General features: G+C 40.0%; 1 protein-coding gene across 29 annotated transcripts in view; it reads right to left on the reverse strand.

Moving 5' to 3' along the window:
* Nucleotides 1–10575: 10575 nt before the first annotated feature.
* MEF2C (myocyte enhancer factor 2C) overlaps nt 10576–18895 on the reverse strand; it is a 176163-nt gene continuing 167843 nt past the window's right edge. For 16 of the 29 annotated variants that reach the window (XM_081504932.1, XM_081504919.1, XM_081504915.1 and 13 more), the window contains one exon: nt 10576–15290. In XM_081504932.1, coding sequence (XP_081361058.1) covers nt 14969–15290 — 322 coding nt within the window. In that variant the 3' untranslated portion in view covers nt 10576–14968. The remainder of the gene's footprint in view (nt 15291–18895) is intronic. The other 13 variants (XM_081504935.1, XM_081504927.1, XM_081504922.1 and 10 more) reach the window with 2 other exon arrangements.

Below are 18895 nucleotides of genomic sequence, written 5' to 3' on the forward strand. Positions count from 1 at the left end.
ATCAAGACCTCTTTTCTGCTGTTTCATTGTATCAATCTGATTCATGTTCATGAACTATATGCACATTATTTCTGTGTGTGTGTGTATATGTGTGTCTATGTGAAGGCATGTGTATAAGTACCAGATGTTATTAGTTACGCACGTGTATATGGTTAAATACATAAAAACAAAATTCCTAATACTTCATGAAAAATATTTTATGTTTCAGTGGTTTAGGATCTCTGTTTTCTTAGTAAATGTAGAAAAGAATGCAGTGTCCTCCTACTGGTAGCTCCAGAGAACTTACACATATGGCAGTTTCAAATAGCCTCCCCTGGGGAAAAACTAATGAAGTCTCTTTTTAGACAGTTTAGATACAGAAGATAAACATTCTAACTTTCTTATTTTCTTTTATTTTCTGAGGTTCAACATTATATTAAGCAAAAGTTGCTAAGAATATTGTATAGGAACCCTCAGTACCAAAATAGTCAAGTCATTTAATATTCTGGAATACATAATGCTTTCATCCATGAAGCAGTCAATTTATTCTATGTACATTGTTAAATTATACCAGTCTAATATAATCATATTAATTTACCTCTTCTACTTTAGCATGTGTGATCATGATTAAGCTGAAGTTTATCTCTTTATCTATGAATATTGTTAGTATTTGTCAATGAATATTGTGGGAAAGTAGGTTCCAAATATTTAAGAGAAAGAATAATTTTGAGCAGCTTATCTTAATTTGAATTGAAGCTGGATGAAGTATGATTATTTTTTTAATTATACATATATTTAAAAGTCTTTATTGAATTTTTTACAATATTGCTTCTGCTTTTTATGTTCTGTTTTTTGGCCGCAAGTCTTATGGGATCTTAGCTCTCCAGCTAGGGATCGAACCCACAGCTCCTGCATTGGAAGGCGAAGTCTTAACCTTGAACCACCAGGGAAGTCCCTGAAGTATGATTTTCTCTTACTACACCTCAACTATGCCAAAGCCTTTGACTGTGGATCACAATAAACTCTGGAAAATTCTTCAAGAGATGGGAATACCAGACCACCTGACCTGCCTCTTGAGAAACCTGTATGCAGGTCAGGAAGCAACAGTTAAAACTGGACATGGAACAACAGACTGGTTCCAAATAGGAAAAGGAGTACGTCAAGGCTGTATATTGTCACCCTGCTTATTTAACTTATATGCAGAGTACATCATGAGAAACAATGGACTGGAAGAAGCACAAGCTGGAATCAAGATTGCCGGGAGAGATATCAATAATCTCCGATATGAGGATGACACAACCCTTATGGCAGAAAGTGAAGAAGAACTAAAGAGCCTCTTGATAAAGTGAAAGTGGAGACTGAAAAAGTTGGCTTAAAGCTCAACATTCAGAAAACTAAGATCATGGCATCCGGTCCCTTCACTTCATGGAAGATAGATGGAGAAACAGTGGAAACAGTGGCTGACTTTGTTTTTCTGGGCTCCAAAATCTCTGCAGATGGTGATTGCAGCTATGAAATTAAAAGATGCTTACTCCTTGGAAGGAAAGTTATGACCAACCTAGATAGCATATTAAAAAGTAGAGACATTACTTTGCCAACAAAGGTCAGTCTAGTCAAGGCTATGGTTTTTCCAGTAGTCATGTATGGATGTGAGAGTTGGACTATAAAGAAAGCTGAGCGCAGAAGAATTGATGGTTTTTAACTGTGGTGTTGGAGAAGACTCTTGAGAGTCCCTTGGACTGCAAGGAGATCCAACCAGTCCATCTTAAGGGAGATCAGTCCTGGGTGTTCATTGGAAGGACTGATGCTGAAGCTGAAACTCCAATACTTTGGGCACCTGATGCGAAGAGCTGACTCATTGGAAAAGACCCTGATGCTGAGAAAGATTGAGGGCAGGAGGAGAAGGGGACGACAGAGCTTGAGATGGCTGGATGGCACCACCGACTCGATGGACATGGGTTTGGTTGGCTTAGGGAGTTGGTGATGGACAGGGAGGCCTGGCGTGCTGCGGTTCATGGAGTCGCAAAGTTGGACGTGACTAAGCGACTGAACTGAACTGAACACCTCAACTGGAAGCACCGTGGAATGACAGCTTCCACTACTATTTTGTGTATAATATTCCAAATATCAGATTTCTTTTCACATAAGCATTTTTTAAATTGAGATAAAACTGGAGTGAAAAGCACAGATCTTAAATGTGCAGTTAGGTGAATTTTGACTGAGTATACCAATCACCCAGAAAGTTGCTTTGTGCCCCTCACCCACACAGTCAACCACTGCTCTGATTCTATTACCGCAGAAAGGTTCTGTCCATGCTTGGTCTGCATATATCTAGAATCATACAGTGTAATCTCTTTTATGCTCAGCTTCTTTCATCCAATGTAATCATTGCAAACATTTTAATGAGTGATGTTTAAATAATTATGATCAAAATTAGCACCAATATCAGTTAAATTCTGGTTTATCTAATAACTAGTTGCATATAATTTTCTAAATTCAGAAGCTCAGTGCATCCTGTCTCATATTTCTCGATTCTATATTTCACAGTAAGTTTCTCTTCTATTTTCAGATTTTACAAAATGCATTATTAAAGGCAGGAAGAAAACTAGTCTTTAGCAAAATAGGCGAGCTCTCGAGTGCTATTGTATATGTTCTCTTATTGTTGTTAGTATGTTTAAAGAGGATTCTGGAAAGAATGCACTGTTCAGGAAAAATAAACCAGCTTTAAAATGTTTTTCTTAATTAATGAACTCAGAGGAGAAATACCATCACTAACAGAGAGTTTAGGAGGAGATGTGAAGAAAAATATTTTCCTTTTATCTTAGTAGAACTCTGTGGTAGAGAATATGTTTTTTAACATGGCCAAATAATTTCTTTAACATTTTAAAGGTAAAACTTTTGCATGCTAAGAACATATACCAAGATAGATAATTCAGAGGACAGGAAAGTGGGGTGGAAAAGTTAATTATTTTCAGCCTTCAAACTCATACTTGGCAACTTAGCTGATGAATTGGGAAGTACTAGAAAGTGGTATATGCTCCACGTCATTTCAGTTTATGGTTATAAACAGAGAAGTTAGCAAAGGTGACCTATTTTCTGTGTTCTAACACTTTTGAGTTAGGGTGGTTGTATGTTGGGAACAGTATGCAATGACCATGAGCCAGGCAGTTGTATGTACAACAGAAATCCAGTCACGAACCTTGATTTTGCAGTCTTAAAATTAGATGGCTCAATAGGCTAGATAGATCAATCCTGAACGTAATCAACCCTGACTATTCACTGGAAGGACTGATGCTGAAGCTCCAATACTTTGACCAGCTGATGTGAAGAGACGACTCATTGGAAAAGACCCTGATGCTGGCAAAGATCAAAAGCAAAAGAAGAAGAGGGTGGCAGAGGATGAGATGGCTAGATGGCATCACCAACTCAATGGACATGAATTTGATCAAACTCTGGGAGGTAGTGAAGGACAGGGAAGCCTAGTGTGCTGCAGTCCCTGGGGTCACAGAGAGTCAGACACAACTTAGCGACTGAACAACAACACAATTCTCAATTGGGCAGAGAAAATGAAAATTTATGGGATGAATTCAGTTTTTAAAAATGCAGGTAAGTGGCTGGAAAAAAGGCAAAGAAAACCCAGATATTCTTAGGAAATAATGTTTGTGGTTTAATTATGGGAAGCTTGTGGCTTTAGTAAGGCTTTTTGGTTGGCTAGTATAGTCAACAGATGAACAGAATTCTAATCTTTCCTCTCGGACATCCAGCTGAAGGTGACAGTTGAAAGTTTCTGCGCCCAGACACTCCTAAAGGCAAGTGCACCTGTCCTGAGGTTTTGAAAATTGAAACTGAAAAACGTACTGGAATTTTCCAAGGGCCTCTTCAGTAAGGAGTGCTTTCGATAAATCCACTCTGTGTGGCATGCAGTTTTGTTTGGAAAGCTTGTTCTTTCTTTCTAAACTAAAACCTTTTTATTTTTGAATATCAGTAGCACATCCATACAGTTCACACATCTAAACAAAATTAAAAAGTCTATGTTGTTAAGTCTGACTCCCACTCTGCTCACTCCTTCCCTCTGAAGGACTTTGAAACTGCTTTGTCGGTTTTCTTGTACTACATCCTTCCAGTGTCTCTTTGTGCAAATATAAGAACATTGATTGTCTTTACCTCTCCCATTTTTCTCGGGAATCAGCATACCATATGCTGTGCTATTATTGCTTTCTTAACCTAACAACATATTCTGGAAATTTTCCATATCAGCACATGGAAGTTTTGTTTTATGTTTCTGGTGAGCTACTGCTGTTGGGCTGTATCATGTAGGCTTGCAAGCTCTGTACTTGCCCAGCCTCAACATCTAAGAAAGAGCCTGGAGTCAGTGACAGAGCCATCAGTGGTTTAACGGATTGGGGAGCTTACGTGTCCGAAGCAAGATTCTGGAGCAACACCCCATCTGTGTGGCACTGGGCAGGCACGACATGGCACCCGTCTTTGCTCTCCGGAGGAAGGGCGGAGTTATCAGCTATAGAGGGAATTGACATCAGGTGGTAACTCATTGGTTACCAAAGAAACCAGCCAAGGAGCACGCTTCTCACCACCCCTTTGATAGGCTCTCAGGGTGGAGATGTTTGGATCTAAAGATTAAAACAATCACCAGCTGGGGCAGGAGCATGTATGTAGGCACTTACTGACCAGGCTCTATAATAACAGACAATGACCTTCCCTCGTGACTCACTGATGTCAGGTGAGCAGGGTGTAGGTGAAGCAAGGACTGGTTGAGCAGAGGATGTACAGACAGCAAGAGAACAGCCATCCTGAGCGCTGCTGTATTCATTGTGTTGATGTACCACAATTTATTTAAACACTCCTTTACGGGTGGGCACCTTCCCAATAGTTTAATCATAAATACTACACATATTGGGCTTCCTTGGTGGTCCAGTGGTTAAGAGTTCACCTTGTAATGCAAGGGACACCAGTTCGATCCCTGGTCCAGGAAGATCCCACATGCCATGGGGCAACGAAGCCCATACACTCCAACTACCAAGCCTGCACGGGTGCAACAAGAGAAGCCACCGCAGTGAGAAGCCTGCACGCCTCAACTAGAGAGTAGTCCCCGCTCACTGTAACTAGAGAAAGCCCACGTGCAACAACTGAGAATCAGCACAGCCAAAAATGAAATAAATAAAAATTTAAAAATAAATAAATAAATAAATAAATGCCAGACACATAAACTTTTGCATACAAAGAGGTTTGCATTGCCACGTAGGGCTCTTGTAGAGAGAAACAAGTATACCACATGGAACATTCATGAAATAAATGCTTAAAGGAGGTAATTTTCTTCCTGTAACAATCACCTACAGAATAGTCTCTGTGTTTTGATATATTTGGCACCCCTAGTGGGAAGTTTGGGGATGAATATCTGCAAAATGTTGCTGTCTCCATAGGTAGAATGTGTACTTTCATCCTCAGCAAAGGGGTGTATCAAATTGTTTTTGGGGAAAGAATATGAGATTCCCAAGAAATAGAAGAGCACATTGTCATCATCATGGGAGAAATCAGAACTTTGTGGACTTATTTTTACTATTATTTTACATGATGTTTGTATTTTGAATAACTTTTGGGGTGAGTAAGGATCTTGACCTGTTCAGTGCTTAGCCCCTAGGACGGTCTTAATTGGGCCTCAGAGCAACCCTGGAACTTAAGTCTTAACTGAGAGAACTGATGCTTAGAAAAAGTAACTTGACAAATGCTACTTTAGCTTGTGAGGAGCAAAGCTAGTCTGGTTCTCAACTGCGGAGACTAGACGACCTCTGGGAAAACAGCATCCAGTGTCACCAAGCAGGTAAAACAAGAAAATGAAAGTCAAGTCCATTGCAGAGAAGGTACTCAACATCCATCGTAACGAGTCTCATCCTCACGCAGCAGTGCAGTCTATTTCCTCTGGTTGCCTGGCTATTGCAACCTGCGGGCACCCGTGCTCTTTGGGGCAGGGTGAAGGGCGGGAGTGCAAGGGAACTGACCTCGCAGAAGAGGAAATAAACTGCACTGGTGCGTGAGGGCAAGACTCTTTAGGACGGATGTTCCTGCCTTTCAGCCTGACCTTTGTTCCAGCTAGCAGATTCAAAGGGAACTCAATTTGGCCTAGAGCAGAGATGGGCTGCTAGAGATGGGTGCTTTAGGGTTACGAGGTTCTTCCCCAGGTGTGAGCCGATCAAGACCGGGGGTGTGAGGGAGCTAAGGATCTGGTAAGGCTGTTGCTAAAACCAGAAACCACTTTAGGGCCAGAAAATAAGAACACTTTCCTACTTGTTTTCCTAACTATCACTTGTGACCCAAGGATGAAAGAGCAGATAAAACCAAGGACGGTCTTGGAATGCAGGGATGGAAAAACCCGACCCTTATCATCCTTCCCTCCCCCATGCTGTGACTATTAATGGAACAGTATAACCTGTCTGCTCTCCTACCCCATAGGGAGAAGGTATTTGCCCTACTCTTCCCCACCCAGTAGACATGCCTCCAAACCATGTAGACATCCAATAGCAAATGACCCGCAAGACCTGATCCCGCTCCTTGTACCCTGGGTATAAAAGTGGATTAAGGACCCCTGTTCAATGTTGGTTCTCCCTTGAGCTGGCCTGCTGTTCTAACAGTCTCCCACTCTAATAAATTTTACTTCCCTCTTATTCTGTCTCATGTCTGGAAATTCTTTTCCAACCCGCGCCCAGACCATGACATAACTTTCAGGCAGAGGTCCCCCAGGAAAGAGATTGTACCTAGAAGTGGAGAGGTTAAAAGAATAGCCTTATTTTTGATGACGGAGGTATCAAATAGACACAGTGGGAATTCAAGGGAGACACACAGTGGGCAAGTGAGCTTGACTCTCCTCTCCCATCCCTGGATCTTGCTTAGGAGTCTGTCTGTAAGGATAACATGTAGGAAAGATGCCATAAAAATATGTAAACAAAATGGAAAAAGGACTTCCTCAATTCACAAAGTGAAAACTCAGATGCTCTGTTTTAGGTCGATTTCGTGTATCAAATTCAGTAACTCTATTCAATCCAGACTCCCAAACATCATTGAAATAAAACGACCACATCCAAATTGGACCCTTGGGACACAAAGCGTGATCCTCTAGGCTTTGGTTGGGGAGGTTCATGTTTGTATTCTGCTCCCTTAGGTCTCCTCCAGTCTATAGACACAGAGAATTTCCACCTGGCTTTTCCCTTGATCCTTACCCTGCTGGCCCGTCACGTCCACTCTCTTAACCACAAACATTGTAGATTAGTTTATGCTCGCTGCCAGAAATTGTTGCAGAGAAGAAGCCAATTCTGACTCCATGCTTCTTTGACTTGCTTTTCGTTGCTTTTGTTATAATTGTACAGGATGGCTTGTCTCAGAGAATCCTGCCCCTCTGCCCGCTGGTTGCACTTAAGTGCCTATGTCAGAAGCCTGTCCACCTGTAGATGGCAGGAAGGGAAAAATTAACATATACCCTGCCTGAGGCTTGCCATTCTAGATGCTTGCAAGATTAAAGGCCTTTTTACTTTTCTTCCTCACCTTGCCCCATCTCTGATCTATAAAAGAACCTGGCATCCAGACCCCCAGAAGATGGTTATTTCAAGGCGCTAGCCTGCCATCTTCTGGGTCAGCCAGCTCTCCTATTAATGTCTCTTCCTTCCTTGCTTCAACCCCTTGTCTGTCGGGTTCATTGGCCTGTCGTGTGGTGAGCAGAGCAAGCTTGGACTTGGTAACAAAAATCTCACATCTGCTAGACCAGCTTTTGTGGTCTCTCCTCTCTCCCAAACCACTTTATTGAGCTATTTTCAGATATCAACTTCCTTGATCTTCTCCTCTGGGACCCCAACAAAGCACTGGACACTGTCGAATTCTGCTTTTTCTTTTTCTTGAAGCCTCTCCTTGCCTTGACAGCACTCTTGGGTTTTCCTTCTAACTACATTTCTTGACCTTGTCCCTTCTGCTCTGTAGGTCTCTCCTCTGCAACATTCCCTTCCAAGCCTACTTCTCCCCTCTCCCTTGCCCTTCCCCTTGACAAGCTCATTCAAAGGCATGGCCTTCACTATCACCTCCCTGTTAGTAGCATCCAAAACTTTACCTTCAGATTAACTGAGATCAAGTCTATATCTACAAAATTCTCATATTCTTCTTGGCTATCACTCAAACTCCACAGGCCGGAAACTTGAATTAATTACCTTTCTGGCAAAGCAACGACGTCTCCGTATCCAATCTGAATGTTACTGTGATCCTCAGCATTTAAGCATGAAACTATAAATTCCTTATCCATCATCACTCCTACCATAAACCTAATCATTTGCTGTACTTTAACAATTCCATCTCTTGTAATCTTTCATTTCTAAAATCCCATACTTCTTAAAATTGCAATTATATAATCAAGACACCCAACCAACTCTTGCAGTTTTGTGGGAACCTGCCCACCTCTGTACACAGACGGGAAGGAGAGAGGAAAGAAAGAGGCAGACCACTCCAGACAGGTGGGTGGCAAGTTTACTAAGAAAAGAAACTTACATAGGAGGCTTGTCTTGGGTGGCTGCAATATAAGCGAATCTCTGCACCTGCCCACCAGAACCTTCAGGGTTTTTTTTGGCCACGCGGCTTGTGTGATCTTAGTTCCCTGACCAGGGAATGACTCTGGAACCACGGCAGCAAAAGCACCCAGTTCTAACCACTAGATCACCAGGGAATTCCCTTAGAAGGTTAGATAGAGGCCTTAACTGGGTTCAGTCAATGTACTGTCCAGATGATCTCACCACCTTACTCTCTCAAGGCTGGATTCTTGAAAACGGCCCCCACTGTGCGAAGGGTGGGCAGAATGTACCTTCCAAGGACAGGGGAGGGGGTGAGGGGCCTCTGATTCCCTGAGTCCACTTCTCTGGTCAACCAGTTGCTATGACCTCTCCACAACCTCCTCCAACACCTACACTTACTATACTTTACACAGGGTGGGCCACCATTCCTGCAAACTTATCTCCTGCTTTCCCATCCCTGTGCCGTGGTCCCATTTCCTCCTTGTAGGTCGCTCTCATCCAGGACTGGAGCTGTAATTCACAGGGCTCACTACAAAGTCAAAATGTCCTTTCTTAAAGAGCAAGGGAAAAGTGCCTCTCAAGCTACTACAATTCAAGCTTTCCATTTGTTTCTGCGAACCACCTCTGCTCACACCCATGCTCTATTGTCTTATATGACTTCACTTACAAAACTGAAAGATTATCAAGATGGTGACAACAGATCATGAAACAAAGTGGAGGGCCACACATGACTGCAGAGGTCTTGGGCACACAAAGCCGCCCTGTCCGCCTCCATCCGAGCCTTTCTCCACCCTACCCACCTCCAAAGACAAGTCAAAGGCTGCCTCAGCTGGGCAGATTATGAAGTGCCCATGCTCGGAGCCTCTGCTCTCTTCCAAAGATGGCAAGGTGGTTCCCTCTGAGCACGTTGCAAATGTCCCTGAAAACACTTCCTGTTTTTTATTAGTTTTTAAATCTCCTATTAGGTTCTAAGTTTATTAAGAGGAAGAGCTACATCTTCATTCATCCTGCAATCTACCACATGAGTTACACGTGTGCTGTGCTGTGCTGAGTCGTTCCAGCTGTGCCTGACTCTATGCAATCCAATGGACTGTAGCCTGCCAGGCTCCTTCTGTCCACTTCATTTCCCCGGCAAGAATACCAGAGTGGGTTGCCATGCCCTCCTCCAGCGGATCTTCCCGACTCAGGAATTGAACCTGTGGTCTCCTTTATCTCCTGCACTGCAAGCAGGTTCTTTACCCAGGTGAGCCCCCTGGGAAGCCCAAAATTACATATTAATAGTTGCTTAATAAATGTTTTCTGACAATGGATAAAGAGAACAAAGAAAAAGCACTGCGATTCTGAACTCACGTGCAGCCTTTCTGCAAGAGGTATTCTTTTCTTTCATCAGAGCAAGAATCACTACTAATGCAAAAGTCCAGTTCTCGAGTTGGCTGGCCAGTGCCTCCCGGACTTCCTTTTCAGTTCCTAAATTAATCTCTATGTTGATCTTTCTAAGGACATTTCCCGTAGAAATTATAATTAAGTTTTGCCAATGGAGATTATCTTATGGTTTCTAAAAATGGATGAATCCACTAATTCTCTCAAATATTGAGATAGATGCCAACGTTTCAACCACTTTTGGTTAAAAATACTATTCTGATGAAGAAAAAAAATGTCTAGAAGCACTTTCGACACATTTTCAGTTAAAAAAATATTAAACATGGGGTTGCCTTGCACAATGACTTTTGGAAAAGTCTGTATATTGAAGTAAATTATCAAGATCTTCATGGAACTGATTTTGATAACGAAGTTGACTCACTTGATGAGAACCCCGAACTTCCCACGCTGGCTGTATACATACATAACCCCAAGAGCAGAGATCCAATTCACACTCTCCCTCCCCGCAAAACACAAATAGCCTGGCTTTTGAGTATTTTGAGTTGAAGACCAGAAAGCTCACTTGCGCTTGTGGGAAAAGCTGCTTTAAGAAAACAAGAGAAAGTGGAATACATTTCAACAGCAAAACATTAAAAAAAAATGCACCACAGACACTGCATCACTAAGAAAGCCAGTAACTTTACTGAATTGTCTGCAAAATACAAATTATACCTTATTTCCAGCAGGAGAAACTTTTGAAAATTCCCCACTTTTATTCACTACAGACAGCTGAATTAAGTCCCTTGAGATACACAGATGTAGTTTAACTTAGTTATAACATCTTGTCATCTAGTGGCGACAAAGTCCAGCTTATGCCGCTGTGAGCCTCTATTTGAGTATTTGTTGCAAATGCTTGTATGCCCTCATTTACAAGCTATTTTAATCACTGTCATTTAATGGAAACAAGTCCCCAGAAAAAGAAAAAGAAGAAAAATGATACAGCAAACCATCTGAAGCAATCCAAGTCCTATGCCTACAGTGACCCAGGGCGGCTTCGTTCCAAGAGAACACTGGTTCTGCATTCAAACCACAACGGGATCCGTCTCTTAGCTGACCTCTCTGAATTAAACTGAGGTATGGATCAATTTGAGGTATGAACAGGGAAGGCAAAATGCAATACTCGATTATGGAAATAACCAAAATGGACAAATTTAATGTAGAAGATATGTGGCCTGGATTGCTCCACATCTTTGGTTAAAACATATTAAGGAAAGCCTTTAATTACATCTTGTAGTCTGAAGCATTCTAACAGACACCAGTATTCCATCAATCTTCAAAAGATCTGGAGTGGCAGGAAATTAACGCCATATAAGTGACGACATCACAGCAGATGGCACGAACGGGAACAGATGAAGTATGCCACGCTTAGGCAACAGCCTTTATTGAGGGTTCAAGTGGCTGCTTCTTTAAAAAAAAAACAAACCACACCTTTTTTTTTTGAAAGAAAGAAATACAAAGCATTTACTCTCTGGAAAAACAAACACAAGGATAAAGGGGGTGAAAAAAATGCTATCTCTAAATTAAAAGATAGGTATGTAGGAAAAATAAATACAAAAAAGTGTGAGAGGGCAGACATTCTTTTAAAAAGTGTATTGGAATTTTTAAAAATTTTCACTTTAGTTAACTTTAAAATGATCTGAGGATGACAGGTATTTTTATATTCATCATTACAAAATGCTAAATTCCACCTTTGGGAAAAAATAAGCCGTTTTACTAAAAAACACAATTTTAAAAAAGGTTGAAATGAACAGCCCTCCATGCACCAATGCATACAGGTTGTGCAGCTCGCATATATTGCATCAGTGTTACCAGTATTTAAGCTTAATATTACCAAAAAATCTTCTAAAATAGGATTAGATATAACAATATTTGTAAGCTGTGTAAAATGCCACTTATGGTTCTTTTACTTGCAATGAAGAATGTTGCCTAAAATGCTGTTCTAGGATGGGTTATGTAAAATAATACTCCCTCAGGGCTCTGCCCTAAACTCCTGAATACAAAGGATTTACCATGATAAAAACCCAAAACCATTCTAGCTTTGCAAATACAACAAATGGTAAATTACAGATAAGGTATAAGGGCAAAGATAGCGATGCTTACAAAAAGTGACTCATCACAATCAAAATTGTGCTTCTTCTCATTAAATCATCTTTAAAATATTCTCAGATTATCCCTTTGCTGTCTTGCCACCACTTTCTATGAATTCAGTGGTGGGAACAAGAGAGGACTGGCATCCATTCTCAAATGATTCTGTTCTTTTCACCTTCTTATAAAACTATTGTCAGACCTGCTATAAATAGCCAAGGCTTCTGCTGGTACTTTAGCTTACTTTATCTTCAGCATTTAGAAAATCACTTTTTCTTTGTTGCTGAGGCAAATTGCAGGTAAAAAAATTCATATGGCTATTTTTTCGTATTTTCACATAATGACCCTTTCCCACCCAGTGGTAAGTTATTGATAAAGTGTTCTGAAATGACAAAGAACATTTGTGACATTTGCATATTTTATACACATCAAGTTGTAAGGATGGATTGTTAAGAATGGGATCAAGTCTATGGTGAGGAAAATGATTTTTCTTAGTTTTTTCCCCTGTGTGTGAATGTATGTGTTTTTAGGGATGACTTTCTGTTTTTCCTCTGCGTAAATACTTTTCTTTCGTGTTTCACGGATACCTTGAGGAGTGGGATAGATGAAATGGTTGATAGATTTTTTTTGTTTGATTTAGTATATAAAACGTTAGTACAAGGCAGGCTAGCATCCTATATGGATACAACCAAAGGTGCATTGTGGTCTAATTGTGGATTTCAGATCAAGTTAAGAAAAATATAGCCTTGTTAGTAAGGTGTCTTGGCTTTTGCCACCCAGTGGCAGCCTTTTACAAGGAGAAACACATAGCAACTATGCAAGAAAAAGAAAAAAAATGGGTAAGAAATGTCCTACACCTGATAGAGCAGTGTCAATCTTACTGTCCTATCTTCTTTGCTGTGTATGTCAACGTGTACGATTGGAGATGAATCGACAGATCTTCACATTCCAAGAGAAGGAAGAATCATTCCTAGACTGAAATCTCTTTTAAACAATATATATCAACTTTTTTTTTTTATGGCACTCGCTTTTTAAAGGGTCTGAAAATTAATCCCTTATAGACGAATATTAGACAAGAGTCATCATTATTTCTTAAAAAAAAAAGGGACATAGAGAGGTTCTTTAATGGGATTTCTTGAAATGGCTATTAAATCTCTTTATTGAAGAAAAAATAGATGACATACATGCTTTATGCAGAAGTGACATTTGGGGGTCCTGACACATCGGGATTGTTCAACAGTCCTATATTGCTGACAAGATTGTGGAGGGTCAGTTAAAATAATTAAAAACGGATGACGAAGCAACTATCCCTTTTCCTGCTTCCTTCTTATCTAGCACCCAGTCTTTCACATTTTTCTTCTGTGGGAATTTATAACTCATGCATCGAGCAAACTCCATATTACTTGTTTCTAGGGCTATATTGGCAGGACATGTGCCCTGACACAGCTCTCTATTCTGGGCATATTTCTTAAAAGCATTATCAAATTCTAGGCTGAAAACCAAGCAGAAAATTTAGGATATGGGCAAGTTTAGGGTATTTATTCACTTACTGAATTCCAAGATGCTTGGTGAAATGGTGAGATCAGAAAGGGGCCCTGCATTTGATAAAAATGCAAAGACAAAAACAAAAAATAGCATGAAAAAAACTAATTAGTATATACAATGGAAGTCAGTTGACCCAATAGATTGCTAATGGATTAAAAACAATTTTGGGTGTTGCAATGTGATATGTTCTAATCCCACAGGTTATCCTTTTGACAGCTGACCTTGAACTTATAAAATGTATGCAGAGTCAAAGAAAACAGAAAGAAAATAGTTACTCAAATGTGCAACTGCACAAATATACCCCCCTCCCGCTATTAAGATAACAAAACTTCTGCTATTACCATAATATTATATATATTAGAAAGCTATACACAAGCATGTTAATTTCACAGATTTTTTTAAAAGATTCTTAATATTTTATATAATTAGAAATACACATTTCAAAAACAAAACTTCTACAAAGAGAAAACAGTTATCTTGGTTAGCAAAGCATGGAGTTCCTCATGGCTTGGGTAGGGTAGTGCTTTCTATACAAAAAGTCCTTTTTGGTTTTTTTACAGGACTGTTTAAAATATTAGCGAAGCTATCAAGGGGAAAAAAAACACATTTTGGCTTAAGTAAACTACAAAAAGCCACAAATGCTTTGCAAACTCTGTCTTACCTTTTATATGAAAATAAGCAAAATGTAATGTACATATTTTTATATTTTTATTTAATAAGAGATGCAGACCCAGATTTATTTATTTATTTAATTAAATACGTTAGCCCTCAAACTCCACATTTTTTAAAAATAGGTATGGTCCTCTTTTAATGGTCATCGATCCTTTTTTCATGAGTGCCATACGTCAAGGATGTGCCTGCAGGTTTGTGAGCGATCTCGGGGTGGGTATTAGGTGACCTGGCGTGTTCCTAACGTTTAACTGTGGCCACCCTTTGCCGGGTCTGTCCAAAAACATCTATACACTTTTCTATATGTTGCATAACAGCTGCTCTCTCTTTCAGTAAAGATCTGCCGCTTTTGGCAAATGTTTCTTTTTGTCTATTTACATGTAAATAACGTTGAACCTGCAACATGACACTATCTATTGTAACATACATTTTGCAAAGGAGCACAACAGTGAAAAGAAGTTAGCCTTAAAATCTATTTTGTACAAGTGTTCTGTTGTACAACTCAAGTGCTAAGCTTATCTCAGCATTTCTGTTTATCTTTATACTGTATCACTGAGGCAATTTAAAAGTACTTTTACAAAACAGAGTACCTGACCTTTTTTTTTTTTCCACACACAGCACATATAATGCATATCGACCCCCCTTCCCCATTAAGGTATAGCACACACACACACTGCAAGAAAAAAAAAAAAAACTATTAAGTAATAATCTGATCATGTTGCCCATCCTTCAGAGAGTCGCATGCGCTTGACTGAGGGACTTTCCCTTTCGTCCGGCGAAGGTCTGGTGAGTCCAATGGGGGAGTGGAATTCGTTCCGGTGATCCTCTCGGTCGCTGCCGTCGTAGGAACTGCTACAGCTGCTCAAGCTGTCAACAGGAGATCTCCCCGCCTCGTGGCGCGTGTGTTGTGGGTATCTCGAAGGGGTGGTGGTACGGTCTCTAGGAGGAGAAACAGGTTCTGACTTGATGTTGAGGCTTTGAGTAGAAGGCAGGGAGAGATTTGAACTCTGAGATAAATGAGTGCTAGTGCAAGCTCTGTAGGAGGAAAGGAAACCCAGTTACAGATTGAGGAGGCCTGGAGCCCCCAGGAACTCACAATTACATAAAACATCAGCTTAAAGATTTGCAGCGACATCAGAGCATGCCCAGGGGAGGAGAGCCAGCGTGCTTGGAAGCCCTTGGGGGCATCGCCTTCTTCGAGCGATTGGGAGGCTTTTGTTGATTTGCCTGGTAATAATGACCACCTTTAACTGGTCCAGGCCTCTGAATGATACCTCTAGTCTCCCTAAATGTACAGGTTACAGCTTCAGGAAGCTTTTAACAAGACACGCTGGAAAACGCATTTTCTACGTCCATGGAATTTCTCCCCAGACTAGTTCCAAAATATCATCCAAGAGTTAACGATAGAGGGTTTAGGTTTGGAATTTAGACTTCTTTGATTTACTAATGCCTGTGTTTGAAAATTACTGTAAATTGCTTATTAGGGATATAAATGTTTCCCTCATTTTAATATGCACATTAAGTTGCCTGGTCTTCAGAAAAAGTGAAGAGAATTCTAATTTCAAATAAATAGAATCCATAAAATGCTACCCATAACCATTTCTGATGAAAAGCTTGGGAGGGGGAAAGATGGGGAAGGAAATTTTCAGTACTGGCTTAGAAACACTCAGACTTCCTACCCCACTAAAACTGGTAAGAGAATCTGACTTTCTTCATGTTTTCTCAGTTACATGGGATGAAAATACTTTCTCCCACAACTACCTGAATAAAACTATTGCTAGTCTCTCCCTGCTAAAGATACTAAGGAGACCACTCCTCTAATTTATTATTGTCATTAGTTGATGCATGTTGTAAAGAAGGATTTACTGTGGTTTTATTGTGTTTATGACCCTTAATCCCCATTAATTTCAGGACAGCATAACTTGCCTTTCTTCCAAAAGGTGGGAGAATTTGATACTTGAGGTTGTGGAGGGGAAAGTATTAAGCCTTTAGGTGTAGACTAGCAGTCACAATGACTTCAATCAGTATAAACCATAGTAATATTGCTGACATCAATTTTAAGATGCTCGTATTGTTCTTATGTTCTAAGTGCACTGACATTCACGGCTAGAGTCAGTGTTAATAGCCCATATTGTCAACAGGGAGCAGAAATCTCTTTTTCTGAGGAGAGTCGAGGTAAAGAATAATCCCTACAGACACACCTATTTAAAACAAAGGGAGCAAACCCACCTATGCATGTCTGTGAGTAACATAGTCACATGTTACTTTCCAATGAAGAGAATCAGATGGTATTCAATACTAAAACTGTCATTGTAAGCAGTGAGGAAATGGGTATATATTTCAGAGGAAAAAGAGGAAAAACCTTGGTTTTTCGGAGATGCAATTCAGGTTCAAGATATAAAGAGATAGAAAATTAGAAATGAATTTATCTTTGAGTGATGTTTTATACAAAAGCACCACCTACTGGCAAAGAATTACTTTCCTTCTCTTACTAATAGATGAGCTAATGTTGAGAATAACATAAAGGAGAATTGTTTGTTTCCTTAATAAAGCTTGCTTTCCTTTGCTTTTATGATCTTACAGAATCAAAGCAGTCTTAGCATTTGTATCAAGATACCAAATGGAGTATAATTTTCAATCACCTGTTTATACTTTTATTTATTTCTTGCTTTTATTTTACACTGTATGTTAGTATACTAATTCTCTAAGGGTTTTAATTAAATAATCTTTAAATAAAGAAGATATTGAAATGAGGGGGAAGCGCCTGTATTTCAAAAGGATCCATAATGGTGGACTATTTTATCTTGGTTCAGAGTTACTTAATGATTCATTTTGATGTCAGAGGAAATCATCTTTTGATTTCTGGAAGAAAGAATTTTCCTGGCTCTGGATGAGAAAGACTATTTCACTAAAATTTAATTAAATGCTTCCACTATGAGTCACACAACTGTTTAATGATGAATGTCAATTAAGCGTCTGAAAATAAAGTGGCATATCAATAAATACTTTTGTCTGCCCTCTGACATTTAGATTGTGTCTTCACAGGCAGGGTGACATGAAAAATTAGAAAACAATATTTGGCAAGTTGAACCAGCATAAGCAGTTAATCTTAATAAACTGACCAAAACATAATATAATTGAAATGATATTTCTTTAATATAGCTTTTGGAAGCTGCTTTTTCTACTTATTCACTCTTCTCCCAAAGTCAGCTGGCTTGTAGAGATTTTGCTGTATCTCTTCCTCATAAAAGATACAATACTTATTGTTTATCCTTTCCTTCAAACAAACAGGCTAGTCCCCAAAATAAGATAAACTTAGTTGGTGGCATTTCATTTGACACTGAAAGCATTTATGAAGCATTTTGAGTAGTTCTGGGGACACTGAATTCACAGTAATGAATTGTAAGTGGTATCTTAGATTCAGCTTCATTATACTGTGCTATGGGATTCAGAACAGAATGATGTTTAATTGCCTAGTCTCCATTATCAAAGAAGTATGTTCTTGAAAAGAAAAAGGAACATTAACATCACTTAATGAGTACGTCAAGGCTGTATATTGTAACCCTGCTTATTTAACTTATATGCAGAGTACATCATGAGAAATGCCAGACTGGATGAAGCACAAGCTGGAATTAAGATTGCTGGGAGAAATATCAATAACCTCAGATATGCAGATGACACCACCCTTATGGCAGAAAGTGAAGAATTAAAGAGCCTCTTGATGAAAGTGAAAGAGGAGAGTGAAAATGTTGGCTTAAAGCTCAACATTCAGAAAACTAAGATCATGGCATCTGGTCCCATCACTTCATGGCAAATAGATGGGGAACTAATGGAAACAGTGAGAGACTTTATTTTTGGGGGCTCCAAAATCACTGCAGATGGTGATTGCAGACATGAAATTAAAAGACCCTTGCTCCTTGGAAGAAAAGTTATGACCAACCTAGACAGCATATGAAAAAGCAGAGACATTACTTTGCCAACAAAAGTCCACCTAGTCAAAGCTATGGCTTTTCCAGTAGTCATGTATGGATGTGAGAGTTGGACTATAAAGAAAGCTGAGCACCAAAGAATAGATGCTTTTGGGCTGTGGTGTTGGAGAAGACTCTTGAGAGTCCCCTGGACTGCAAGGAGATCCAACCAGTCCATCCTAAAGGAGAGCAGTCCTGAATATTCATTGGAAGGACTGATGCTGAAGCTGAAACTCCAATACTTTGGCCACTTGATGCGAAGGACTGACTCATTTGAAAAGACCCTGATGCTGGAAAAGATTGAAGGCGGGACGAGAAGGAGATGACAGGATGAGATGGTTGGATGGCATCACTGACTCGATGGACATGAGTTTGGGTAAATTCTGGGAGCTGGTGATGGACAGGGAAGCCTGGCGTGCTGCAGTCCACGGGGTCACCACGAGTTGGATATGACTGAGAGACTGAACTCAACTTAACATCAGTTAGCTGTATATATGCTAGACTCAGAGATAAGCATGTTGGTCTACTTGTTCTTGAGAACACAGCTTTGATAGATACAGATAACTGTGAGATACTTCCTATGTGTGGATGACGAGGAGGTGCGTGGGAGACAGAAGCCAGATACGCAAGTTCCCACATCCAGCCCTGCTGTAGGATTCCAGCTACTGCAGA

This window comes from Giraffa tippelskirchi, chromosome 6, assembly GCF_054371585.1.
Source record: "Giraffa tippelskirchi isolate mGirTip1 chromosome 6, T2T-mGirTip1v1.2.pri, whole genome shotgun sequence".
Taxonomy (NCBI): Eukaryota; Metazoa; Chordata; class Mammalia; order Artiodactyla; family Giraffidae; genus Giraffa; species Giraffa tippelskirchi.